The sequence below is a fragment of the Pistacia vera genome, unplaced genomic scaffold, assembly GCF_008641045.1.
Source record: "Pistacia vera cultivar Batoury unplaced genomic scaffold, PisVer_v2 Contig437, whole genome shotgun sequence".
Lineage (NCBI taxonomy): Eukaryota > Viridiplantae > Streptophyta > Magnoliopsida > Sapindales > Anacardiaceae > Pistacia > Pistacia vera.
Window position 1 is genome coordinate 775,518 of NW_022196265.1, and position 27,129 is coordinate 802,646.

The window sequence follows — 27,129 nt, forward strand, 5'->3', positions numbered from 1 at the left end:
CTTTAACCAAAATTATCATGTAGATAATCCTTTAATTTGAAGTTTGGTTTGGAACCATGAGATCGGGACGAAATTGATAGAAGTAAAATTATCATCATGTAGATATCCAAATTATGTATTTGAAGTTTGTATGTGCATAATTGCTTTAACCAAAATCATCATGTAGATAATCCAAATTATAATTTGCAATATTGCTTAACCAAATTATCATGTAGATAATCCAGATAATGTATTTGAATTCTGTACTTGAATGTTTATGTTTTACTTCTATTGTATGTTTGTTGATGGAATAAGGACTTATGACGACAGTATGTTGCATGATCAATCGATTATATACTTGGTTTCTCATGCAGTTAGCCTTCTTTCTTCTTCATCAATCGATCTCATCAACCATATCCACTACATTATATACTTGGTTTAACCACCACCGAAATCTTAAAAAAGAACACTAAAAAGCAAAGTTGATGTGGGAAAAAACAAAGGAAAAAAGATACTGAAACGGAGGGCTGTGATTGATCTTATTTTAAGCATATGTACAAATGATTAAAAAGAGAACCAGAAAAGGAATATGTTAGATATAAAAGGGGTTCATGTATAAGGAAACAAAGAAAACATATTATTGTGTGGTTTAAAAATGTTTTTTAAAAATGTATTACGTCATTATGTATGATGATGTCACCAATCCAACCGATGTCCATGATTAGGCTATTGAACCATGATCTGACTGATTAGACCGATTGAACCATGACTGGCTATCAAGGCGGGTTGTCCTCTATAAATTCTTTGACAAGGGGCATTGAAGAATGGGTGAAACTGGAAGAAATCTTCTGAATTGAAATGATGGTTTATCATTTATGTATCAAGTTGGAGACGTTAGTTAAGTTCAATATTTCAATGAAGAGTACACGACATGTATCCACGTTTCCACCCATGGTTTCTATATTCCAGTCCCATCCTTAAATTAACACCACCTCAATCTGCAAGTTTTCACCTATTATTTCGTAAATTCCAATCTTAACATTTTTCAGTATAAACACTGCTATTATCAAATTACCCTTGACAAATAAATTAATAATTTACCTTTTTAACCCGTAGAATTAAAAGATAACCATATACTTTCCATTTATTTCAACGACCTTTTCTTCATCCCTATATCTGCCTCATCTGCTTTCTTCACCACCATCTCCGTCCCAAACCATCAAATTAGCAAACCACGACACCCAAACAAGTGGCAAGAGTTCCCTGGAGTGAAGAAAACCCAGTTCAAATATTACACTTGTAGAGATTAACGTCTTGTTTTTGGAAATAGTCTGGCCTGGTGAGATTGTATCAGACCCTTCAGAAACGGATTCGAAAAATAGAAAAACAAAAGCAGAAAACCATGTTTTCTGATTATAAAACCATTTCTTGCAAATTTGTAGCTGCCAGCTAAATTGGCTTCAATTGTTTCTGTATAATATTACTCTTTCTAATTAAGTATGACTTTTCAAAAAAAAAAAAAAAACCCAAAATTATCAAGCAATCTGCTTCTTAAAGTCTACTCATACCAAATAAAATTCCAATAATGTTTGACTAAATGCAGCGTCTCAATTGTCAGCTTTAATTGTTGCCGCAGCGCCTGGAACCACATATTTGCGTCACTGGAGCGCGGGGCATTGCCCACCAGGGTGTGGGCGTGGTTAGTGGGGTGGGGTGGAGAGAGGGTCAGGGGGCGCCAGAAATCGGCCAAACATTCAACAAGTTAAAAGAAAGATTAGCGTTGGATAAAAAGACTCGAACACCCTTTCACAATTATATCAAACACATTATATCAAACGGTTTTTATAATATAGATGGAATCCATAGGTGAAAACTAGAAATACAAACTATAATTTTTGTAGTTATACCTCTATTAAGTTATAATCTCTTATAGTAATAAAATTAATTAATCTCATCATTACAACTATAGAAAAATTTTACCGTATATCAAACGGTTTTATAATTAAAGATTTTCTATTAAGTTATAACTTTTTTATATAATAAAATTAGTTAGTCTCACCATTATGACTATAGAAAAGTTTGATTGTATATCAAACGTTTTATAATATAAATAAGAAGAATCCATGGTGGAAACTTGTAAATTCGGTAAACCTTGGGTGGTGGGTAAATGTCGTTCGCTCACTCATTAGGAAAAATTTACTTCATCTCCACTAAATGAGGGTGGGCATGCCGGTAGCAATGGAGCTTCACATCACTGAGATTGAAGACAAAAAATTAGTCATGAAGGAATACAGAAGCCACGTAATTTTGGTTCCATATCCAAGCCAAGGCCATATAAATCCTCTTCTTCAATTTGCAAAACGTTTGGTCTCTAAAGGCTTGAAGCTACATTAGCCCCCACCCAGTACACCGTCAATCCATTTGTGCACCGCAAGTCCAAGTTGAGCCCATCTCCGATGTTTCGATGAAGGGGTTTGCTCAAGCTAAAAACGAGACTTTTTCCTGAAGTCTTTTGCTACAAATGGCTCAAAAACTTTGTCTCAACTCATTAAAATATGAAAACTCTACTACCCCTGTTACTTGCATTGTGTATGACTCGTTTCTGCCTTGGGCTCTTGATGTTGCCAAGCAACAGGCTTGTATGGAGCTGCGTTCTTTACGAATTCAGCTACTGTTTGCGCCATTTTCTGTCGTATACACCATGGCTTATTGACTCTACCTGTAAAGCCGGAGACACTCCGTTGTCGATACCCGGGTTGCCTCCGTTTAACTTCTCTGACTTCCCACTTTTGTAGTTTCCAGAAAGTTACCCGCGTATTTAACCATGAAACTCAGTCAGTTCTCGAACTTGGAGAAGGCTGATTGGATATGTGTAATACTTTTGAAGAATTAGAATGCCAGTTATCATTTTAACTCATAAATCATATTAAATTTTGTATACGGTTGAAATCTGATAGTGTTTGTTTTTATATGTTAAAATGAAGGAGGCGAGAACGTATCAGATCTATGGCCGGGGAAGTTGATAGGTCCGATGCCATCGGCATACTTGGACGGGCGGATCAAAGGTGACAGAGGATATGGATCGAGTCTGTAAGCCGTTTAGAGAAGAGTGCATTGAGTGGCTGGAAACAAAGCCAAAGCAATCAGTGTGTACATCTCTTTTGGAGCATGGTCTCACTGACAACAAAAACAGATGGAAGAGATTGCTTTGGGATTGAAAGAAAGCAATTTGTATTTCCTTTGGGTCATCAGAGAATCCCAATCTGACAAATGCCAGGTGGGTTCACAGAGTCCACAAAAGAAAATGTCTGTCGTACATGGTGCAACCACTGGAAGTGTTGGCACACGAAGCAGTGGGTTGCTTCGTGACACATTGCGGGTGGAACTCGACGCTTGAAGGGCTGAGCCTCGGCGTGCCAATGGTGGGCATGCCGCAATGGCTGATCAGCTGCCTGACGCCAAGTATGTGGAGGAAAATTGGGAGGTGGAGTTAGAGCTAAGGAGGTGAAAAGGATAGTGAGGAAAAAGAATTTGTCAATTGTTTGAAGGAAGTGATGAAGGGAGAGAAGCGAAGCAATTAAGAGGAATGCTAGTAATGGAGAAGTCGGCCAGAAGAAGCCATTAGCGAAGGAGGGACTCTGATAAGAACATCAATGAATTTGTGGAGTTTGATGCATTCAATAGAAAGCAAAGTAATTGACAGCCATGAGGTGTAATACATTTGATTAATGCCTCTGTAGTAAGCTAGTATTATCCCAGAATAAACCCCATTTGTGTCATAATGTATAGCCATTTATTTCTTGATTGTTCTATTTTTATATTAGAGAATCCAATGATTTAAGGGGGAATTTGTGTATAGAACTAAGAACATTCTTACTTCATTTTAATTGATTGGCAATTTATTACCCCATATTTCCATTTGCGGTGTTGTTTTCTGTTGCTCTATTTTAATCACTTGTGTTTGTGAGAAAATCTTAAGAATAAATAATAATATACCTTTTTTTCCAGTGAATAATTTACAATGCTAGTTAATGGTAACAAAAAGTATTAGGTTTACCCTGTTCTCTAGAGGCAGTATTTTTCAAGTGTCTAGAACTTGAATCACAAACTGAATAATACCATATGTCGCTAGAAAGCCATGGACTAAAAACTTATATTGCACACAACAAAGCTGACATTTTGAGAAGAAAAGTTTTACTATCATACGTAAGTGAAGTGCGTCTACTCCTAATCAGGTGTCAAATTGGTATGGTCTGTATGTCATAACCATTTTTCGGCATTATAGTGAAGATACCTCTTTTTCAAAAAATTAATAAAATATTAAATTTTTCTCATCCCCATTATTAATTAATAAATTTTGTGGTATTGTTGACTTTAAATTATAGTTTTGTATGTTAAAATAACAAGTTGGTTTGTGTTATGAAATTCAATTGATTTTCTATCTCAATAGGAATGGTCATCTCCATCCCATCTTCAAAACAAAATCCCAAATAATAAATATTTATTTTATTATAGTTTCATACTGACCATATTGAAAACTATACTTATCCTATATTAAAATTTAATAATTTTATTATATACTGCTTTTTTTGTTTTATCTAAATCGATGTTACTAACTATACATTAAGGGGCCGTTTGGATTGGGTGTATATAAGATAATGGAGGTAATCTTCATTTATTTTGCAAGATTCCTGTGTTTGGTTTACAAGTAATAAAATATTACAGTAATCTTTTATTGTAAACAGTGTTTACTGTTGGTAATGTGGGGGATAATTTAATTATCTTGTTAGGGGGTGTTATTAAAACATTATCGGATAATCTGATTTTTCTACCCATTTTTGCCCTTAATTAAAAACCATTTCGAACACAATTACCCTCAAATGTCTGCTAAATAACAATTACCCAGCCCCCTACATTTGAGAATTAGCTAAAACACCCCAACCACAAAAAAGTTTAAAAGTTAACAAAATACCCCTAGCCACCCAAGACCATCGCCGGTTGTGACTCACCACCGCCGGCCACTGGCGTCAGTCGCAGTAATGGTGTATGACTATCTGGATCTGACCGGTCATGTGCCGGTGAGACATTTTCTGGAAATGGATCTTAGAAACGACCAGATCTAGTCTTTCTATGGCCATTTCACGACCAAAGATCTGGTTGTGAAACGACCACAAATCTGGCCGTGAAATAGCCATAGATCTAGCAAAATTTCGGTCATGGATTTGTGATCCATGGCCATTTCCGGCTTTGTCAGCGCACGGTCGGCCATATACGGTTAGTCGTGCACCATTCCGTCGATTATCGATGATGACCGATGGTGGTGGCTGGCTACCGACAGTGGTTTGGGGTGGGTGGGGCTGATTTTGCTACTAATTAAAGTTTTATATAGCGGGGTGTTTTAGCAAAATTTCAAATGTAGAGAGTTAAAAGAAATGATTCAAAATATAATAATAAAAAATATTATTATATTAATATTTAAAAAGGAGAGCAATTTAGTAATCTATATAATATACCCACCCATTTATCCTCCAAACCAAGCATATTATTCACCAGTTTATTCAAACCAACCAAACACATTTTCTAAACATTCCCAGTAATCTTCAAGGTGATATTTCTTTCCGTTAATATAATATACCCTTATAATAAAACATTATATGATTCAAACGTCCCGTAATAGTTAAAGTTATATAGAAAATAAAACATTCATTAAAAATTAGGAAAACCTAATCAGCATGACATACCTTTTATCACCTTTGATTATTTTGGCAATAATAATAAATTAAATGTTTTAATTTTATGTCCTTTTATTCAAATTAGTTGTTTAATCCTTATTTGTTTTGTTAAAAAATTACCTTTTTGTGTCCCATGATAAAATGTTTTCTTACATTTTCCTTATTTTATTATTATTTTTAATTTTCCTTAATATTTCTTTCTTATATTTTCCTGGACATATTGATACTTTTTCCTAAATTTTCCTTATTATTATACTTTTGGGTTAAACTTCTCTTATTTGTGTACTATACTTTTTTTCTCTTATTTGTGGACCATATTAATATATATATATTTGTTAAATTCTCTGTATTTGCATTCCATATTAACGTTTTTTTTTTTTAAAAAAAAAAAATTCATCATTCCACACCTCTCTCTCTCTCTCCTCTTATATATATATATAGATATATATCTATATATATATATTATAGTATATATATATATATATAGGGCGGATCCAAAGTGGATATGAACCCACCCTCAATTTTTAAAAAACAAAAATTAAATACATTATTCCATTTAGTTTGACTTTGGCCCACCCTTAATTTTTATTGTCAAATATTAAAAAATTGAGGCCCACTCTCAATTTTAGAACTAAAAATTTTTGTTTGGCTCACCCTAATAAAGATTTCTGGATCCGCCCCTATATATATATACTACAAATGTTTTTTGTTTAAATTCTCCCAATTTTTGCTTCGTATTGCAACAACATTTTCCTTATTTGTGTCTCATAATGATAATTTTCTTTAAATTTCCCTTATTTTTTCCCATGTCAATATTATTTTTATTATTATTATTTCCTTGTTAACGTTTCCTTTTTTGTGTACTATATTTGTATATTTATTCCTTACTAGTAATATAAAATTTTTGTGAAACATAAATTTTAAATCATTGTTGTCGATTAGAAAATTTGCACCCACCAAAGAAATCTGATTGACCTGGGTAGAATAGGAACAGATGTGGACGTGATTACAGATAATCAGCGGGGGATAAATAATAAAATGCAATAAAGTAATTGACAATGAGATTTTTAAAATGGTTCAGCGAGGTAAACTCTCGAGCCTACGTCCATTGTTCTTGTATTTGTTATGGGAGCTTACAATAATAGTTCTATGTAAAATTTCTAAACCCTTTTTTCATCATTTGAAGGGTTTATATACAATGTTTGTACAAAGAAAATAGCGAAAATAAAGGGATTATAGTTGATTTGAAATATAACTCCGATATTTTTGCGATTGGGCGTTGTGATTGTGCAGAAATTGCTGTTAATCTGATAACTCTCGTAATATCTAGGATATGAAGTTATCTGGGAATCGATTAAATGATCATTTAGATTGTTCGCGACTAGCTTGTGCTAGGTCAAGCTATTTGTTGATGAGAGTATGCTGGGCCGGACAACCGATAGAGTCGGGCTGATTATGAGTTTATCTAATGCCTCTCAACTCATCGAGTTTGATGGAAAAATCACACACAACAATTGCATTATTCATTTATTTAATATTAACATTATTTATTAAACATTAATTTTATTAATTATTGTCTCATAAAAAATGTAGATATATATTTTTCATATTTCTTTCAATTGCATTTACAATAGTAATTTGTGTATTAGTATTTAGTAAGATATTTTGATCATTTTGCCCTCCAAAGTCCAAATGAGTGTATTTGCTTGGAATATTTATAAATGAACTTTTTAAGCATTTTATTATCGAGTAATTGAATAGTTTCTTATGAGAGGAAATTGATTAAAAATTCAATAAATTTTGCCTATATTTTTTAATAACTTATTTTGAAATCCAAATAAAACAAAAAGAAAATTTCAGTGATTGGTTTCCTAGACAATAGTCATTGTTTTAAAAGCCGGACCGGACCGGTCGGTCCAACAGGTTGGACCGGGAACCGGTCACGTGTCCGGTTTAAGTCAACCTTAAAACCGTTATAATGCAATAGACCGCTTTAAACTGTTTGAAAACTGGATAATTTCATCAAACCGCCGGTCCAACCGGACCGACGGATAAACCGGTCCAATTAAAAATCCCTAAACCTAATACGCGACGCAGCCTTCTCATCGCGTTCAGTTCTTCTCTTTCAGTCTCTCTCAGTTTCTTACGAAAAATTCTCAGCTTCTTCTCTCTTCTCTGCGAAAAATTATCAACTTCGTCTCTGTTGTCTGTTCTCTACGAAGATTTCTCTTTGAAATCCCACCCAAATCGCATCTGAACTCTCTGAAATCGACGACGTCGTCTTCCTCCCTCGCCGGAAATCGACGACGACAACTCCGTTCCTCACTGGAAATCTACGGCGATAGCTTCATTCGTTGACGACAGCTCCATTCCTCGATCCAGATAATAAACACGCCATTCCTCAATCCAGCTTCAATAATCAATAATGATTTCGTTGCAAACTTTATCTGGAGCAATGTGTATGTGCATGTATTTCCAGATTATGTGTATGTGCATGTATTTCCAGATTATGTATTTGAATTCACCATGCTCCTGCTCCTAATTTTGTTTTTCTTTTCCAGATAATCAAATATTGCTTTAACCAAAATTATCATGTAGATAATCCTTTAATTTGAAGTTTGGTTTTGGAACCAGTGAGATCGGGACGAAATTGATAGAAGTAAAATTATCATCATGTAGATAATCCAAATTATGTATTTGAAGTTTGTATGTGCAATATTGCTTTAACCAAAATCATCATGTAGATAATCCAAATTATATATGTGCAATATTGCTTTAACCAAAATTATCATGTAGATAATCCAGATAATGTATTTGAATTCTGTACTTGAATGTTTATGTTTTACTTCTATTGTATGTTTGTTGATGGAATAAGGACTTATGACGACAGTATGTTGCATGATCAATCGATTATATACTTTGGTTTCTCATGCAGTTAGCCTTTCTTTCTTTCTTCATCAATCGATCTCATCAACCATATCCACTACATTATATACTTTGGTTTAACCACCACCGAAATCTTAAAAAAGAACACTAAAAAGCAAAGTTGATGTGGGAAAAAACAAAGGAAAAAAGATACTGAAACGGAGGGCTGTGATTGATCTTATTTGTAAGCATATGTACAAATGGATTAAAAAGAGAACCAGAAAAGGAATATGTTAGATATAAAAGGGGTTCATGTATAAGGAAACAAAGAAAACATATTATTGTGTGGTTTAAAAATGTTTTTTAAAAATGTATTGACGTCATTATGATGTATGATGATGTCACCAATCCAACCGATGATCCAACTGATTAGGCTGATTGAACCATGATCTGACTGATTAGACCGATTGAACCATGACTGGCTATCAGAGCGGGTTGTCCTCTATAAATTCTTTTGACAAGGGGCATTGAAGAATGGGTGAAACGTGGAAGAAATCTTCTGAATTGAAATGATGGTTTATCATTTATGTATCAAGTTGGAGACGTTAGGTTAAGTTCAATAATTTCAATTGAAGAGTACACGACATGTATCCACGTTTCCACCCATGGTTTCATATATTCCAGGTCCCATCCTTAAATTAACACCACCATCAATCTGCAAGTTTTCACCTATTATTTCGTAAATTCCAGATCTTAACAATTTTTCAGTATAAACACTGCTATTATCAAATTACCCTTGACAAATAAATTAATAATTTACCTTTTTAACCCGTAGAATTAAAAGATAACCATATTACTTTCCATTTATTTCAACGACCTTTTCTTCATCCCTATATCTGCCTCAATCTGCTATTCTTCACCACCATCTCCGTCCCAAAACCATCAAATTAGCAAACCACGACCACCCAAACAAGTGGCAAGAGTTCCCTGGAGTGAAGAAACCCAGTTCAAATATTACACTTGTAGAGATTAACGTCTTGTTTTTGGAAATAGTCTGGCCTGGTGAGATTGTATCAGACCCTTCAGAGAAACGGATTCGAAAAATAGAAACAACAGAAGCAGAAAACCATGTTTTCTTGATTATAATAACCATTTCTTTGCAAATTTGTAGCTGCCAGCTAAATTGGCTTCAATTGTTTCTGTATAATATTACTCTTTCTAATTAAAGTATGACTTTTCAAAAAAAAAAAAAAAAAAAAATCCCCAATAATTATCAAGCAATCTGCTTCTTAAAGTCTACTCATACCACAATATAAATTCCAATAATGTTTGACTAAATGCAGCGTCTCAATTGTCAGCTTTAATTGTTGCCGCAGCGCCTGGAAACCACATATTTGCGTCACTGGAGCGCGGGGCATTGCCCACCAGGGTGTGGGCGGTGGTTAGGTGGGGTGGGGTGTGAGAGGGGGTCAGGGGGCGCCAGAAATCGGCCAAACATTCAACAAGTTAAAAGAAAGATTAGCGTTGGATAAAAAGACTCGAACACCCTTTCACAATTATATCAAACACAATTATATCAAACGGTTTTATAATATAAAGATGGAATCCATAGGTGAAAACTAAGAAATCAAAACTATAATTTTTGTAGTTATACCTCTATTAAGTTATAATCTCTTTATAGTAATAAAATTAATTAATCTCATCATTACAACTATAGAAAAATTTTACCGTATATCAAACGGTTTTATAATATAAAGATATTTCTATTAAGTTATAACTTTTTTATAGTAATAAAATTAGTTAGTCTCACCATTATGACTATAGAAAAGTTTGATTGTATATCAAACCGTTTTATAATATAAAGATAAGAAGAATCCATGGGTGGAAACTTGTAAATTCGGTAAACCTTGGGTGGTGGGTAAATGTCGTTCGCTCACTCATTAGGAAAAAATTTACTTCATCTCCACTATAAATGAGGGTGGGCATGCACGGTAGCAATGGAGCTTCACATCACTGAGATTGAAAGACAAAAAAATTAGTCATGAAGGAATACAGAAGCCACGTAATTTTGGTTCCATATCCAAGCCAAGGCCATATAAATCCTCTTCTTCAATTTGCAAAACGTTTGGTCTCTAAAGGCTTGAAGGCTACATTAGCCACCACCCAGTACACCGTCAAGTCCATTTGTGCACCGCAAGTCCAAGTTGAGCCCATCTCCGATGGTTTCGATGAAGGTGGGTTTGCTCAAGCTAAAAACGAGGACTTTTTCCTGAAGTCTTTTGCTACAAATGGCTCAAAAACTTTGTCTCAACTCATTAAAAAATATGAAAACTCTACTACCCCTGTTACTTGCATTGTGTATGACTCGTTTCTGCCTTGGGCTCTTGATGTTGCCAAGCAACATGGCTTGTATGGAGCTGCGTTCTTTACGAATTCAGCTACTGTTTGCGCCATTTTCTGTCGTATACACCATGGCTTATTGACTCTACCTGTAAAGCCGGAAGACACTCCGTTGTCGATACCCGGGTTGCCTCCGTTTAACTTCTCTGACTTGCCCACTTTTGTAAGGTTTCCAGAAAGTTACCCGGCGTATTTAACCATGAAACTCAGTCAGTTCTCGAACTTGGAGAAGGCTGATTGGATATTGTGTAATACTTTTGAAGAATTAGAATGCCAGGTATCATTTTTAACTCATAAATCATATTAAATTTTGTATACGGTTGAAATCTGATAGTGTTTGTTTTTATATTTTAAAATGAACAGGAGGCGAGAAGCGTATCAGATCTATGGCCGGGAAAGTTGATAGGTCCGATGGTGCCATCGGCATACTTGGACGGGCGGATCAAAGGTGACAGAGGATATGGATCGAGTCTGTGGAAGCCGTTTAGAGTAGAGTGCATTGAGTGGCTGGAAACAAAGCCAAAGCAATCAGTGGTGTACATCTCTTTTGGCAGCATGGTCTCACTGACAACAAAACAGATGGAAGAGATTGCTTTGGGATTGAAAGAAAGCAATTTGTATTTCCTTTGGGTCATCAGAGAATCCCAATCTGACAAAATGCCAGATGGGTTCACAGAGTCCACAAAAGAAAAGGGTCTAGTCGTGACATGGTGCAACCAACTGGAAGTGTTGGCACACGAAGCAGTGGGTTGCTTCGTGACACATTGCGGGTGGAACTCGACGCTTGAAGGGCTGAGCCTCGGCGTGCCAATGGTGGGCATGCCGCAATGGGCTGATCAGCTGCCTGACGCCAAGTATGTGGAGGAAAATTGGGAGGTGGGAGTTAGAGCTAAGGAGGATGAAAAAGGGATAGTGAGGAAAGAAGAATTTGTCAAGTGTTTGAAGGAAGTGATGGAAGGGGAGAGAAGCGAAGCAATTAAGAGGAATGCTAGTAAGTGGAAGAAGTCGGCAGAAGAAGCCATTAGCGAAGGAGGGAGCTCTGATAAGAACATCAATGAATTTGTGGAGAGTTTGATGCATTCAAATGGGAAAGCAAAGTAATTGGACAGCCATGAGGTGTAATACAATTTGATTAATGCCTCTGTAGTAAGCTAGTATTATCCCAGAAATAAAACCCCATTTGTGTCATAATGTATAGCCATTTATTTTCTTGATTGTTCTATTTTTATATTAGAGAATCCAATGATTTAAGGGGGAATTTGTGTATAGAACTAAGAACATTCTTACTTCATTTTAAATTGATTGGCAATTTATTACCCCATATTTCCATTTGCGGTGTTGTTTTCTGTTGCTCTTATTTTAATCACTTTGTGTTTGTGAGAAAATCTTAAGAATAAATAATAATATACCTTTTCTTTCCAGTGAATAATATTTAACAATGCTAGTTAATGGTAACAAAAAGTATTAGGTTTACCCTGTTCTCTAGAGGCAGTATTTTTCAAGTGTCTAGAACTTGAATAACAAACATGAATAATACCATATGTACAGCTAGAAAGCCATGGACTAAAAACATTTATATTTGCACACAACAAAGCTGACATTTTGAGAAGAAAAGTTTTACTATCATACGTAAGTGAAGTGCGTCTACTCCTAATCAGGTGTCAAATTGTGTATGGTGCTGTATGTCAATAACCTAATTTTTCGGCATTATAGTGTAAGATACCTCTTTTTCAAAAAATTAATAAAATATTAAATTTTTTCTCATCCCCATTATTAATTAATAAATTTTGTGGTATTGTTGACTTTAAATTATAGTATTACATAATCAAAATTAATCACAAAATTAAGAATTTATATCATTTCCTCTCAATTATTCATATCATTTCCAAGGTCAATGTCAATATCTATATCTCTACTTGTGTTATTATTATCATGCAAAATAGGTAATACATCTTCTTTTTCACTTTCTCTTTGCAAAATAAGTAAATTTGGGTAGATTTTAGTAAACCGGGTTGGGTGACCCGAATCCAACCCAAAAAATTTTTTGAACCTTTGGGTCAAATTAATAAAGTTGTATTGATTTGTATCGATATTTTTAAGGATATGAATAGATACATATCTATCGCATGATACATATCAACGTATTGAAAAGTTTATGATATACTCTCTAATACATATCGTTGACAATCTCTATCGAATCGTATCGTATTGTATGATACGTATTACATATCGTAGGATACTAATAACCATGCTCTTAATCTGTTATTTAAAACACATTGTAATATTTAGATAAAAATTAAAGAGTCCTGGATAACTAAAACTCATCAGAATGTAATTCACCTAATATATTATAAACATTCAAATCATGAAATATTGATCCAATTCCAATCTTATCTAAAGTTGAATTGTATCAGATTTCACCTCTCTCAAATTCCAAACAGGACATCAATAAGTATACTACAATTGGAGGCTGAAACAGCCACAGAATTTCATGGTCTGATTTCACACTAACATCGCCATCTCAGTCACTCATCCTTACGTCTTCTAAATTAAACTATACTCTCATCAATCAGCTTCCAGCAGCTTCTAGATTATAAAACACCATTCTTCAAGCGTCTACTAACGGCTCAACCTCAATTTCTTCATCTCTAGACCCACAGGATCTGCGCGGTCCCAATGCCAAGATTATCACAGTCCCATCCACTTTCATTTTTATTTGCACATTTCAACCCTAATTATTCCCCCTACAGATTCTTATTGATTTCAACCAAAATAAACTTGTTCATTCATTTGAGGTTCTGTCCTGTGCAATTGAGAGCCAATCTCGGAGATGAGAAAGAAAAAAGGATTGGTTCAGGTAAATTTTGGCTCCTAGCTATGATCAAAATATATGAGAACCACTCGTATGTAATAGTTCAATGATTCTCAGTTTTTCCAGCTAAGGTTGCTACAGCCCACTCAACCAGCACTGAATGAAAGGTTTAGCGTCCAAATATTTGATCACAATTACTTTCAGATGAAAAGAATAAAAAATTTTGGATACGTAGAGGCAGAAAGCACCCAGACAAAAATAAAAGAGGGAAAAGGATAGCGAGCTCTGGTGCCTTTCACTTTCTAGCATGTAAGCATTATGTATCAACTTAACGGAACAAGTACAATATCATTGACATATACATTACTACATGAAAGAAAAACTTGAAAACCCAAGGGATGTATACTCCTTTAAGTACCAAGTTCCTTAAACTGTCACCATTTCAACAGTTGATGTGCCTCTAACTTTGCTGGAACCTGCTAAAATATGAAAAGCTACATCTCAGTTCAAATTTATTATAGTAACCAATATGTACTGCTCCACTTGACACAAAAATCAATAAGACAGTAATTTTCAACTATTGACTACAAAAAATTTGATCCATTTAAAATGCTGCTTTCACACTGTTTTAAGATTTAAGACTTAAAATGTAAAATGTTTGGCAGACAATTAAAAGCTTTACCTCTCTTCTTAAGCTTGTTTCGAAAGCTTCTTTTTCGGCTGAATGCTGTTTCCTGAACCCATAAGAAAACAATTCAATGACCAACTGGAAGGCACAGGTCAACAACCAAAATGGGCATGTATGGTAATTGTTAATCACCTAATGCATGATTAATCATTAGTCAAACTTTGTTCTGCACTTAGTGCAGTATGCCATACCTTTGTAGAGGGGAAATTACTACCATAAAAACAAAATCATTTTACATAAATTAGAGAAGTCATTATTTCCCTTTAATATGGTTTAAAAGATTCTCATCAAAACAGGTGATTGGAAACAGCACATTACCACAGGCTGACCCAGTTTTCCTGCTTGACGAATTGCATCAACAAGATCCTGGTTCGATTCAGTGTAAAGGCTAGTGACAAGTCCATATTGACCAGCCCGAGCTGTGCGACCAACCCTATGCAAAAAGTCTACTGCAGAAGTAGCAAAGTCTGCCTGCAGCAAGAACAACAAATTATAGATTTAGCTCCGCTGAAATACAGATTTTGTGGCAAAAGAAGTTTAGCAACAAGAACAGTGTAGAGTTCAGGACTCTCAGAAAAGTTGCTAGTCATTATAATATCACAGATCACACCCCCTAAGAGGGAAAAGATTGGTAAGAGAAACTAGTCCACAATGTTGCATCAGAAAACTTACTGTTTAGGTAATGATACGAAGTGCGTATAAGGTTTTGCATTATTTAAAATAAAAGCTTTAGAGATTTCAGAGGAGACTTGATAGCTTGTAGCAGACATTGATTCTAAGAAGACTAGATTATCATTCTTGGCATCTACATTTTATTTCTTTGGTCTCCCATAACAAAGGAACTTCAGTTCTCATATGACAATCGGTTTTCTTATTCATATTTCTAACTCTATTCCTAAATTGAATTTGCACATTCATTAAGCTTATTTCATTTTTTTTTTATTATCAATTGCATATGTCATTTTCTTTCAAGTTTGGCAGAATGTTTGTCCATTTATCATGAATATACTCTGCATCCAACCAACTCGATAAGAAGATAAGTACCTGAATAACATGTGAAACATTTGGAATGTCGATACCACGTGCAGCAGCATCAGTGCAAACAAATACTCCACCTTTCTCCCGAAAATTAACTAAGTTATTAGCACGTTCCTCTAAAGAGTGGTCCTTATGGTAACGATAACATTCAATCCCAGCAGTTTCTAGTATCTTAGCCACAGCTTCAACAGCCTCAACAGTATTTGCAAATACCATAGTTCGACTTATGTCAGTGCCACAAACAAAGCGTTCTTTCACAGCATTTATGAGTGCATCCACCTGTGTATCCACAGTGACTTCAATCCACTTTTCCTTCAATCTGAAATGGAAAAGAAACAACAGATTACCAACAAAACCAGATCTGTCATACCTTCAGAAGGGGAATGCAAACCATGATGTTATTATATAAGGTTGATAATTGTTCAACCAAGTGTATAAATATGCCATTTGAAAATATGTGACAAGCAGATAAATTGTGAAATAATTCGCAAACAGATTATAAATGTCCAGTAGATGGTCTATGGAGAAACAAGAACAGTAATGTAGCATAAATGATCTGACGCATCTCTTTTTGTCTTAATGTACAGATGCTAAACAAGTTCGCGTTTAAGAACAAAACAAAGTTCAATTTTTTTACAATTATGAATTGGCATGATAATCTTGCTAATGTGAGGCCAATATATTAATGCCTCAGATTTTTATAATGCATAATTAAAGATGTGTTACAAGTGAATCAGTGTATGATTCATGCATTTGAATATTTTCTTTCAATAAGGAAAAGAAAATTTTTTTTTTTTTAAAAAAAATCTAGCAGGAAGACAAATAATCTATCATAAACAACAACTGATGATCATAGTTGAATGGGGCACCTGGGGTTGTGACAATGGAGGTAGTTGCCACTGACCCAAGTGGCACCTGGGAACATATGTTTTAACACTGCCCCAGCAGTTTTCTTTCCGTTAAATGGAAGGGTTGCTGCAACAAATATGTACTGCTTACTGCGCTCATAACTTTTTCTTACTCTCCTCCAATCTTTTTTCTGAATAGACCCAGATTTAGTTTCCTCCGTTAAGTCTCCAACATCAACATCAACATCACTCTCAGAATTTTCCTCCCTCTCTGCAGTATCATCATTTTGCAGATATTGTTCATCTTCTGAGTCAGAGTTTGGCAAAGAATCATTAGTTTTTTTCATTAGCTTTTCTGCTCCAGATTTATTCATTTGAGACAATTGCTTTTCATCAAATCGGAGCATGTTTATGAGACGGATAACTTGATTCTGAAAGCTTCCATTCAAAAGCATATCAGCTTCATCGAATACCTGCCAGGTATTGCAAACAACAAATCAATTAAAGCTTTGTGCTTTCTCTGGTAACCAAAATGAATGACGCAAACGCAAGAAAGATGATGTACCACATATTTCACACCACGAATAAAATCCACGCGACGACCTTTTTTTGGTTCTATATTATTCAAGAGAGCAGCAGGCGTTGACACAATAATATCTGGTTTATCAACTGGCCATCCCTGCAGTTAAATTTCTTGTTTCTGAGTTTCCAATTCTAACAATAAAAAAAAAATGAATCCTTTTGACTTTTCAGAATACATCTCAAGAAATTACAAAATAAACTTGCAACAACACAAACAAGGGATTGTACCTTACCACACTGATGCACAAATACTATCAACATAAAAAATAATTAAAGCATCCAGTACCTGTCGCCCACAGACAGCTGCAACTCTTAGAAGTGGTTCACCATCATCTCCAGAAAGACCATTAGCCATACGAACAACTTGTTCGCATAGCAACACATTTGGGCAAAGAACAAGAGAAAGTCTATGGGAAGGAGCCAATCCTTCATCAGCATTAGTATTCTCTGAACCATCCAGTGCAGCGCATAGTTTATCAATTAAAGGAACCAAGTAGCAATGTGTTTTACCACTACCAGTCTCCGCTGCAATCACCACATCTTTTCCTGATAGTATAGGAGCTATGGAAGAAGCCTAAAATGCAAATGCAAATGTTACATTAACCATCACCAAATCACCTATGAACGAAACTTTAAGAGAAAAAAAGAATAAAAGGAGTGGATAAGATTGCTTTTGCTGGTGAATAGCAACAACACACTCAACGAATGATATTAAATTATTAATTAAATAAATTTGCAAGTACAAAAGTAGATACAACAGGGATGAAAGTGAGGGAACCTGAACAATAGAGGGTCTACCGAAGCCAGAATTTTCAAGAGCACCAGAGAGGCGGTCTGATAAACCTAGAGAATTCCAGGAAACAGCGTCGTCGGCGAAAAACGTGCTGCTTGATCCCTTTTTGTCCGCTACTGCGGTGGCAGCAGTAGAGAATCCCTTAAAAGGTCTGCCGCTTGATTGGTTGAGACAAATGAAGTGGACGCCAGGTGGATAAGAAGAGGATAATACGGAACTGGAGAAAAATGAACTGGAGGTTTTGAATTTGGAGAAGTGTTTAGTAGGCGATGACAATCGATAAAAATGGAGCATTGAAGAGGTACGGTAGAGAATCATTTCTTTGTTTAGATTAAGTGTCTTGCTGGAGAAGAAGATGGGGTTTAGGGTTTAAGCATAAACCCTTGCTGTTAATTTTGACGCAGCAGGTGTAATGCCATTTCTACTTCGTTTTCCATTGTGCAAACGACATGTCGTTTCTCGCATACTTTAAAATGGTGGACATCCCTATTGAGCTAGTTAAAACCCTTGGATCATCACACAATGGTTGACCATGACCAATCTAGGGGATGCTGTTGTCTGGTAAGCTTACCAACTTGGTGATGTAAAAAGACACGTGCGAATGGTGTATGTCATCCAAATCTCTGATCACACATTTATACGTGTCAATAATCCGTTCCTTTTAGAGTTGATACCCTCAAATCTTCAGTACTTCGAATGTACCTGAATATATCCCCTTTTCGGTTATACAAAACTCTGGCTCCTCGTCGAAGAAGTAGAAGGAACTCAATGGCGCCAAAGCCTACCAAAAACAAAACTCCGTCTGTCGACCCCAACGGAATCTTCACCGGAATGTCCGTTTTCCTAGTCGAAAACGGAGTTCAGAACCGTCGATTGCAGGTTTAATAACGTTTGTTAACTTATAATCCGTGCGGTGCTTATGCTGAATTATCTATTTATTACTTAAATGAGTTGTGTGTTTTGGTGATTAAGATTTGGAAGCAGAAGCTGGTGCAAATGGGAGCTACTATTGAGGAGCGTCTATCTAAGAAAGTTACTCATGTTTTTGCTATGGATTTAGAAGCTCTTCTTCAACAAATTGATAGAGAACGCTTAGCTCGCTTTAAAGGAGTCAGTTCCGTTTCTTAATTCTCAATGTTTTATGTCTTAAGCATGTTTAACGTTCTTGTATCATGTAATTCAAGTATTTTCTTTTCACGGTAAAAGGCTTAATGACTATTTTCTTCAGTGCTATTATAGAGATTTAATAGCTCCACTAGAGGTTGATTTGGTTGAGGATGGTTTGTATCACTTACTTTTTGCAGAGAGTTATACATTATCAATGGCTCGAGGAAAGCTTGAGATTAGGGGAAAAAGTCCATGAGGATTTATACATTTTGAAATTGGATTCAGAAGGAGATAATATAGCAGACAAGTCTTTGGATCATAAACATGAAAGTGGAAATGCTACTGGCAATAATGAGCCATCACATTGCAAAAAATTAAAATTATCTAGTGAGGATGTGGAAATCTTCAAAGCAGAAAGCAGGATAGATGTGGAAAGTAATGCTCCCCATGAAACACCAAAAAGTCCCACAAGTTCTGATAGCTTGTCTGAAAATCCAAATTTTGCAAATAGCATTCCTGATTCCTCCGATAGCCATAATCAGGATGTAAGATTTAGTAACTGACAGTTTATGGGAGAATTTATTCTATTGTCCGCATTGTATGCTTTGATATTTTCTCCTTTTAGTATATTATTCTAGACATATAGTAAAATGCTATTATTCTTGCTGATCAAGTTAATCTTTTGCAGCCATCCTTGCCTTACAGTCCTCCTGATTTAAACAAAAATATAACTGAGATATTTGGAAAACTTATCAACATATATAGAGGTGAGACTTGATTTTCTGCTATGAATACATTTTTTTTCTTTATATATACTATGTTGCAAAAAATCTTTTGTTCTTGTTGATGCTTCTTTAAAAGTCTTGATGTTGTGTGTTTAATTTTCTATGAGAAGCATTGGGTGATGATCGAAGGTCATTTAGCTATTATAAGGCTATCCCAGTTGTTGAGAAGTTGCCATTTAAAATTGAGAGTATGGAGCAGGTCAAAGGTCTACCGGGAATTGGGAAGTCAATGCTGGATCATGTATGTGAGCATATGTTAGTTTAAAGGACAATGCTCAGCATTCTTGGCTTGATCAGCTGACTAATCAACTCTTTGTGAATGTAGATTCAGGAGATTATTACTACTGGGAAATTATCAAAGTTGGAGCACTTTGAGACAGATGAAAAGGTACTAGAAAGGTTCTCAGCTAACATGAAGGTCCACAATCATGTAATACTTGATGGATGGATTTCTCATTATACTCTTCTTATCTACTCTCGTAGCATTTGTGGGTCAATTGAATGTGAAGCCTTTTTCTATAGAATTTTGATTCTTTGTTGACTGCAGCTTTGGTTTTTCCAATAATTGAATTTGTAAGGCCCAAGTGTTATTACTTTTCCTCCTTCCAGACTTTCCTTTAGCTTTATGATTCTTTTTATTTACAACTGTGAAGGATAGGAGTGGCCGTTTTATTTTCTATTGATATGTTAGTGCTGCATAGGATGTTTTTTCTGTTTGCTTGCAGTGGTTTTATTTTTTGAATATAGTTCTGCAAGTGAATACTTTGGTGACTGGTGATCCACCAGGAAATTTCGTGGATTGGCTAAAATGTTGACGGTTTCCAGGTAAGGACGATCAGTTTGTTTGGGGAAGTTTGGGGTATTGGTCCAGCCACTGCACTGAAATTATATGAGAAAGGACACCGTACGCTAGATGATTTGAAGAATGAGGATACTTTAACAAATTCACAAAAAATAGGGCTGAAATATTTTGATGATATTAAGACGAGGATTCCACGCCATGAGGTTTGACATTGTGCTTCTTCCTGGACCTTGTTCTTCCACTATTTTGGTTGTTTGTTTCTGGTTGGATATTTCTTTCCTCAGAATTACTTGATGCTGTCTGTGATTACATAGGTTCAAGAGATGGAACTTCTTCTGCAGAAAGTGGGGGAAGATATTTTGCCTGGGGTGAGCACCATAAGTATTGGACTTAAATGAGTAAATTTTGAACTTTAATTGATGGTGTGGATATTCTTCTGCGTGAGACTATTCCTGTAGTTAAGCTTTGCCATTTTAAAGATTCATAAAATCACGTGGTTTTTACAAATCTGAATTTATCTAGGTTGAGTTATTTTAACTTGGATAGCTAGCGACTGCTCAATAGTATATGCTTGTAAGTTAGCATACAACTCACAAAATATATAAGTTCATTGATTTGTTAAGTTGAAGAGATCTGATTAATTTGTTGTTTGCATCTTTGGATTCATGAGTGTAACTCTTATTTTAATTTTTGATACCCAGAATATACTAACATTCTGTTGAATACCTACCCGGAATCACTCACTCAAAACACACCTCACTGCAATCACAATGAATCAACCCTGAAAACAAACACAGGAAATATCAGAAATTATATATATGTATTGATGATGATGAACTTTACACCAATTCAAGATAACCTCGACTCAATCAACATGAACAAGTAAAGAAATAACAAAAACAGGATAACAATAAAGTAACATAGCCTGCTGGACTTCAAGGGCCAGCGACCTCCCCTTTTCACTTTTTCTTCTCTGAATCTCTTCTAATTCTTCTTCTCTCCTTTTTATTCTATTCATTCTCTCTCCCAAACAGAATTCCCAAACAACCATGCTCCTATTGCAACCTGTTTCACACGAATCTCCCTCAAACATACACGTATAAGACCTCTTTTTGCCAAATAACAACAATTAATCCTCTACCCCTTCCTACGCTTCTTATTATAGACCAGTACCTCATGTGTTTCATCACATTCATTATAATTTGTTGTTACCTAATTACATGTAGATAAGGCATTAGCTTTTTTATTTAGGCACAATCCTTCATATAATTGGAACATAAACATGAATATTTGGATTTGGATTTCCAACACGTCTAATATTGTGATATCTGTCTTGAAGGTGATTATTTTATGTGGAGGATCGTATAGGCGTGGAAAGGCTTCCTGTGGAGATCTAGATGTTGTCATTACGCATCCTGATGGAAAAAGGTACTGTATCCATATATCCTGTTTTGATTAGAAAAGAGATTGGGCTGTTGTGCCCCAACTAATTTCTTCTTTCTGGAATACATCTGTTGATATAATGACTGACAGAAAGTGGTATAATATTTCATAATTTAATTTAATTGAAGAGATTTAAGAGTTAAGATTTGCCCGTTCTATCTTTTGCTTCAGATCCTCTGCCCTTAAAACTCAAAGAGGTTATAATGTGTTTGGCAGCCTGCAAGTTCACACAACCTTTCTAGTGTTCTGGAAAAGGTTGTCTGAAAGCCCGTCTTCTGATGCCTGCCAAATGCATAATTACTTTTTCCGTAGAGTACTAGTGTCTACTATTGCTTTCTTCACTCCATCAAGATGCCAATATTACCTTGTGTACAGCAGTTGACATAATTTACTTATATAAGTTCTGTATTTTCTAGTTACTTGACTGGTCTTCCTACTGTCTCTTAGTCATGTTTATGATATTGGTTATGAATGCTGGGTTAATTTGCTCCATACTTCCAGTCATATAGGATTTTTGTCAAGATACGTGAAGCGTTTAAAAGATATGAAGTTCTTGAGAGAGGATTTGGTCTTCACTAATCACAGTGAGGAGGTAACATGATCTTTTTAAATTGTATTATTTCTTTGCTTGAGTTTTACCTTATCAGACACGTTATCATTTCAGATGAAACAAATGAGATGGATAAAAATACAACAGGAAAAACTACCCTAACAGTTACTGTTTCACTTACCTTTTTCCTTGTGTAGAGTATATTCTGAAGGTTCTGAGTCAATTGTTTCTTTTATTAAATATTTAAATGAATAACTTTTTTGTGCATTTACTTATTGAATGGATCAAGTTTGATCCTGCAAAATGTGTGACTTATCCAAAGATCTTGTGGGGGCCATGTTGAAACTATTAATTAAATATATCTCTATATGCTTGGTTTTCCATTTAGTTGGTCGAAGCTAGTAATTTGGTTTAGAAGTGTTCTCCCTCCTTAATGACAACCAGTCGTGCGTCCAAGGTTTTTATTCTTTAGTCAATCGATTAAGGGGTTGCTCAGTCTTTCAATTATCCGAAGTTCAAAAGGCTAGTGTATCTTAAAAGAAAAAAAAAAAAAAAAAAATTGTATTATTTATTCTCAGATTTGAAAATATTCTCTTGCATGCATTGATGGGCAAGAGAACTTGGGACAAGGGTAGACATTAACAAAAAGTTTTCTCTTGACTCCACCTTTTATAATATGTATATATATTTTGGTATAATGTGTCTCCATGCGTTTCATACACGCGATTAGATGCTTTTCACCGTTGACTTTTCAGGGTACGGATTCAGGTGTTGACACTTACTTTGGTCTTTGCACGTATCCAGGACGAGAGCTAAGGCACCGCATAGATTTCAAGGTACCTTAATAGTTTATTAATTTAACTTAAAACAAGTGTGGTGACAGAGTTTCAAGAAAAATTTAGAATAGAGACAGGGTTACTGAGTCAGTTATTTCTTTCTTTTTGTTTGCTGAGGTTGACCTAAATCTCCACAATCATGTGATGGGAAAAGTTTCCCTTGCTTTGTTATTAGTGTTGATATGAAATTATATCTTTCTGGGCTTATTTATTTAGTCATTTGTTGGTGAGATAATTATCAAAGCCGCCATCAATCCTATGCAAGTTGAGGTAAATACCCAGACGTCCCTGGTTTATACCTTACTGACATTCAGGACATAATTGATTTTTCAGTAGCAAAATAATCCCTGTAACTAACGGAGGATAGTAATTTTGTTGGCTGACTGGGCAAAATTTGTGAAAAGACTAAATGCTCCTGTGAAGAAGACAAAAATTTTAAAAGTTTGTGCAGTAGTTTGCTGGTTCCCAACAACTATAATGTGCTTATTTGAAAGCTGCTCATTACCCAAAATCAATTGCACTATTAGTCTATTACAGTTAGGAAAAAAAAAACCCTGAAAAAAATTAGAAAAAGAAATCTAAACCCAGAAAACTCAACACCATTTTACAGCTTTTCCACCTGAGCTTAAACAATACATCAAAAAGCTTGCAAAACAGCACCTAAGTTTTCTTAACACCATCTCCCATCTTCATCTATATCCATCACAAACACCACTTTAAGTATTCTTATTTGTATCAATCAATGAGAGCAATAGAGCAACAGGAAAAACTAAATTAGATAATGTATTCATAGCAAATTAAAATTTGCAGACTCACATCAAGTATTATTTAATAAAACATTAGAAGGTAATACTAGGGAAAAAGTAGAGCCAGAATGCAGATATTATAAACTCCTTGAATCAGCATGGCCTATAGTGAATGAAATTGCAATCATAACAAAAAAACAAAAGGCAAAATATAATGCAAACAGAGGATAGCATAAGGGAGAAAAGGTAATAACCATGTAAAACTTCAGATAAGCTTCCCATAAGCATGTAATCATATACAAAAAATTTATCATCCCTGCCAAAATAATAGGCCCTCAATAGGACCAAATTCTCATAATCCATTGCCCCCACCACCTTCATCTTCTTTCGAAATTTCCTTCTCCATTACCTCACATCCTTCAATCTCTTTATAGCAACCACCAGCACCATTTCCAAAGTTGCCTTTTAAGCTATACCAAGTGTATCTTTCCCTAGCACCTCAACTGATGCCCTTAACAAATCCTCCATATCAAACACCTTCACCCACTTCCTAGAGAACACCAAATTCTTATCCCCACTACTCATTCACTTCCGCTTTCACTGCCCCAGACAAATCAGCACTCGTATCTCATTTCTCACTACTTGTTGTCAGTCTTATTATCACTATTCTTTCTTCTACCAAACATATCAATAAAGCTAAAGTTATTAAAAATCTAATCACCGATCTAACAAAAATCCCAGCAATAGCTCCGCCAATCAATTTATTACCGCTCTTAATACCATTACAAGACACTAACGTTTCCCACAAAGTGTATTACCTTGAAACGCACTTATATCCATTTTACTTAAGAGTTTTGGGATCAACCCATTTAACTCATTAAACGAAACATTGAATTAATTGCTGAAGAGCTGGCAGGATTTGAAAGCTTAGCAAGGTTTTTTATAAGATTTTAAGTAGTCACTGGTTTTGCGCCAGTGAAGAATGGTAGCAGACGAAAATGAAAAGGCTCTTTCTTCTTTTTCTTTTTTATTTATTTTTTCTTCTTTTCAGCTACCATGCACACATGTTGTCCCCTCGTATAAAACTTCTTTTGAAAGATTCACCAGATCCCCAAACTGTTTCTTCTAATATTATAACATCAATATATAAAAGTAAAAGTCTAAATTACCCTTCTCCCGTTAATTTCAAACTAACACAGTGTTGTTTGAGGGACTATTTTGTCAGTGACAAAATTATTGTGTCTTTGACTGGGACCAAAACCATAGGAACTAAAACGTATCTCTCTATGCAAGTTTTTTGTTATGTTAAAAGTTGCAGGTATGCATATGATTCATTACGAAATGTTTTAAATCTCTTTTGTACTCTAGGTATATCCAAGGGACATATATGCATTTGGACTGATAGCATGGACTGGAAATGATGTTCTAAATAGGAGGTATGTTCACATTGCTTACTGAATATCTGCTTAGTGTTAATTATCTTAGCTTTAATCTGGGAATGATGAATACGAGTTATGTTCTTAGCTTGGATAGCTTGTTGAGTTCATGTATGATAATTGAACCAGAACACAGAATCTTTGTAAGCCAGGTTGAACCTATCTGTAGATTGCAGTTTATGGTTTGTGAATTATCTTTGTTTTGTTTTCCTTGATGTGAAATTAGAACTTATCCCATCATGAACCAAGCTATTGAGTAAGCATTTTTCAGCCATAGGCCTGTTGTATAAGTGCAGGTTGAGATTGCTTGCAGAATCCAAAGGATACCGACTTGATGATACTGGGCTTTTTCCAGCTACTCGTGGCTCAGGTGGTAAACATGTAAGTAGTTGGGTCAGCAACTTTCCTGTCTTTAGAACTTCTTTTCACAGGTTATTGAAGATCACTTCTGTGAACTTCAATGCAGGGTGCAAGAGCTAGTGCAAGTCTGAAATTCGAGACTGAGAAAGAGGTGTTTAATTTCCTGGGCTTTCCTTGGCTTGAACCAAATGAAAGAAATTTATGAGGTATATATTAGTTTGTAAGTCATGCTGTACATTGTACATATGCACACATCAAGAGCAGGCTGTACGTAGGACTCTGTCAAAAGACTCCATTTTGCTCATACGGCCATGGAACAACACTTCAGAGTTGCTGATTTTGCGATGCCGATGTTCCCAATGTTTTTGGCTTTGCCTTTTGAGTCTTAAGACTTAATTCTACCCTTCTTGAATGCTTTGTATGAATATTTAATCTGGTGTAAATTATGTCTGAATTTCAAGTCGATAATACTAAAATTCCTTGGTAAATCTTGAATTTAGTAATTGCAAATCTGGAATTGCTATTACAAAATAACTACATCAGTTGGTCTGTCACTGCAAACCGACTCTGGTTTTCTTGGGTTTGTTAGAATTGAATGCAGACTTCTCTAAGTTCACGTATTGTTCCAATTGAATGAAGAGAGTACTTGTAAACTATGGCACAATTTCTTTTTGGGTTTAACGATATGTCACAAATCTTCATGGATATTGAATGTAATTACCATGGTTACGAGTCTTAGTTAGGGCTATACCAATAACTAACTGAAATAGGAAAAATGAAAATGTTTTAACCCATTAGCCCCATATCCCCCCTATTTCAGGCATTTGGTGATGGCTTTCTCACTTGAAGGAAGTAGTGGATAGTTCTTACTTGTTTTGTTTTTTAGATACAGAGAGTGGAGCCTAGGTGGTGAAAACTGGCAGCTTAAGATCTGAGTAACAGCAGAATCAAGTTTATAATTTCTAATGTATGGAATTCTTTCTGTAATGGATGCAGCTGCAATTGCTAGGTGAGCCCATTTCAAACACGATCTGTTGAATGAGAAGCTGATATCATATTTGCTATTGATTAATGCTGAGAATAAAAATCTTCTTCAAATTCAACCAACAGAATCACTTGACAAATAAATCCCAGGTCCAAAATTGAGAACATAATAATAACGTCATATGAATTATGATTAAGAGAAGCACCGTACAAATCACAGTACGTAGTTCCATGTGACATGTAAACTGTAATAACATCATTTGACTTACAATGCAAAGAAAATATCCTTTTTCAGTGCTTCGTAGTTTAGCGCCAGATTCAGCTACCAACCTAAAAGAAACTT

General features: G+C 35.2%; 3 protein-coding genes and 1 pseudogene across 5 annotated transcripts; 3 read left to right on the forward strand and 1 right to left on the reverse strand.

Moving 5' to 3' along the window:
- Positions 1 to 2,217: 2,217 nt before the first annotated feature.
- LOC116144066 lies at positions 2,218 to 3,487 on the forward strand (annotated as a pseudogene).
- A 1,531-nt stretch (positions 3,488 to 5,018) lies between these two features.
- On the forward strand, positions 5,019 to 12,113 carry LOC116144067 (UDP-glycosyltransferase 74B1-like). The gene is made up of 3 exons (XM_031429522.1): positions 5,019 to 5,057; positions 10,603 to 11,253; positions 11,340 to 12,113. Exons 1-3 carry the CDS (start codon positions 5,019 to 5,021, stop codon positions 12,075 to 12,077), a joined length of 1,428 nt encoding a protein of 475 aa, XP_031285382.1. The 3' UTR covers positions 12,078 to 12,113.
- A 1,930-nt stretch (positions 12,114 to 14,043) lies between these two features.
- Positions 14,044 to 18,160, reverse strand: LOC116144016 (DEAD-box ATP-dependent RNA helicase 22). 2 transcript variants are annotated; one of them, XM_031429461.1, is made up of 8 exons: positions 17,723 to 18,160; positions 17,231 to 17,518; positions 16,928 to 17,041; positions 16,384 to 16,835; positions 15,521 to 15,833; positions 14,795 to 14,947; positions 14,471 to 14,522; positions 14,044 to 14,264 (listed from the first exon to the last, which is right to left on the reverse strand). In XM_031429461.1, exons 1-8 carry the CDS (start codon positions 18,053 to 18,055, stop codon positions 14,215 to 14,217), a joined length of 1,755 nt encoding a protein of 584 aa, XP_031285321.1. In that variant the 5' UTR covers positions 18,056 to 18,160; the 3' UTR covers positions 14,044 to 14,214. The 2 variants fall into 2 exon arrangements, with proteins under 2 accessions (XP_031285321.1, XP_031285320.1); XM_031429460.1 differs by having other exon boundaries at positions 14,044 to 14,267.
- A 288-nt stretch (positions 18,161 to 18,448) lies between these two features.
- LOC116144030 (DNA polymerase lambda) lies at positions 18,449 to 26,408 on the forward strand. 2 transcript variants are annotated; one of them, XM_031429485.1, is made up of 14 exons: positions 18,449 to 18,616; positions 18,710 to 18,847; positions 19,042 to 19,389; positions 19,533 to 19,611; positions 19,740 to 19,870; positions 19,955 to 20,017; positions 20,455 to 20,634; positions 20,746 to 20,799; positions 21,771 to 21,859; positions 22,376 to 22,466; positions 23,180 to 23,260; positions 25,375 to 25,442; positions 25,739 to 25,823; positions 25,909 to 26,408. In XM_031429485.1, exons 1-14 carry the CDS (start codon positions 18,506 to 18,508, stop codon positions 26,005 to 26,007), a joined length of 1,617 nt encoding a protein of 538 aa, XP_031285345.1. In that variant the 5' UTR covers positions 18,449 to 18,505; the 3' UTR covers positions 26,008 to 26,408. The 2 variants fall into 2 exon arrangements, with proteins under 2 accessions (XP_031285345.1, XP_031285346.1); XM_031429486.1 differs by lacking the exon at positions 19,042 to 19,389 and having other exon boundaries at positions 25,909 to 26,403.
- Positions 26,409 to 27,129: the final 721 nt, after the last annotated feature.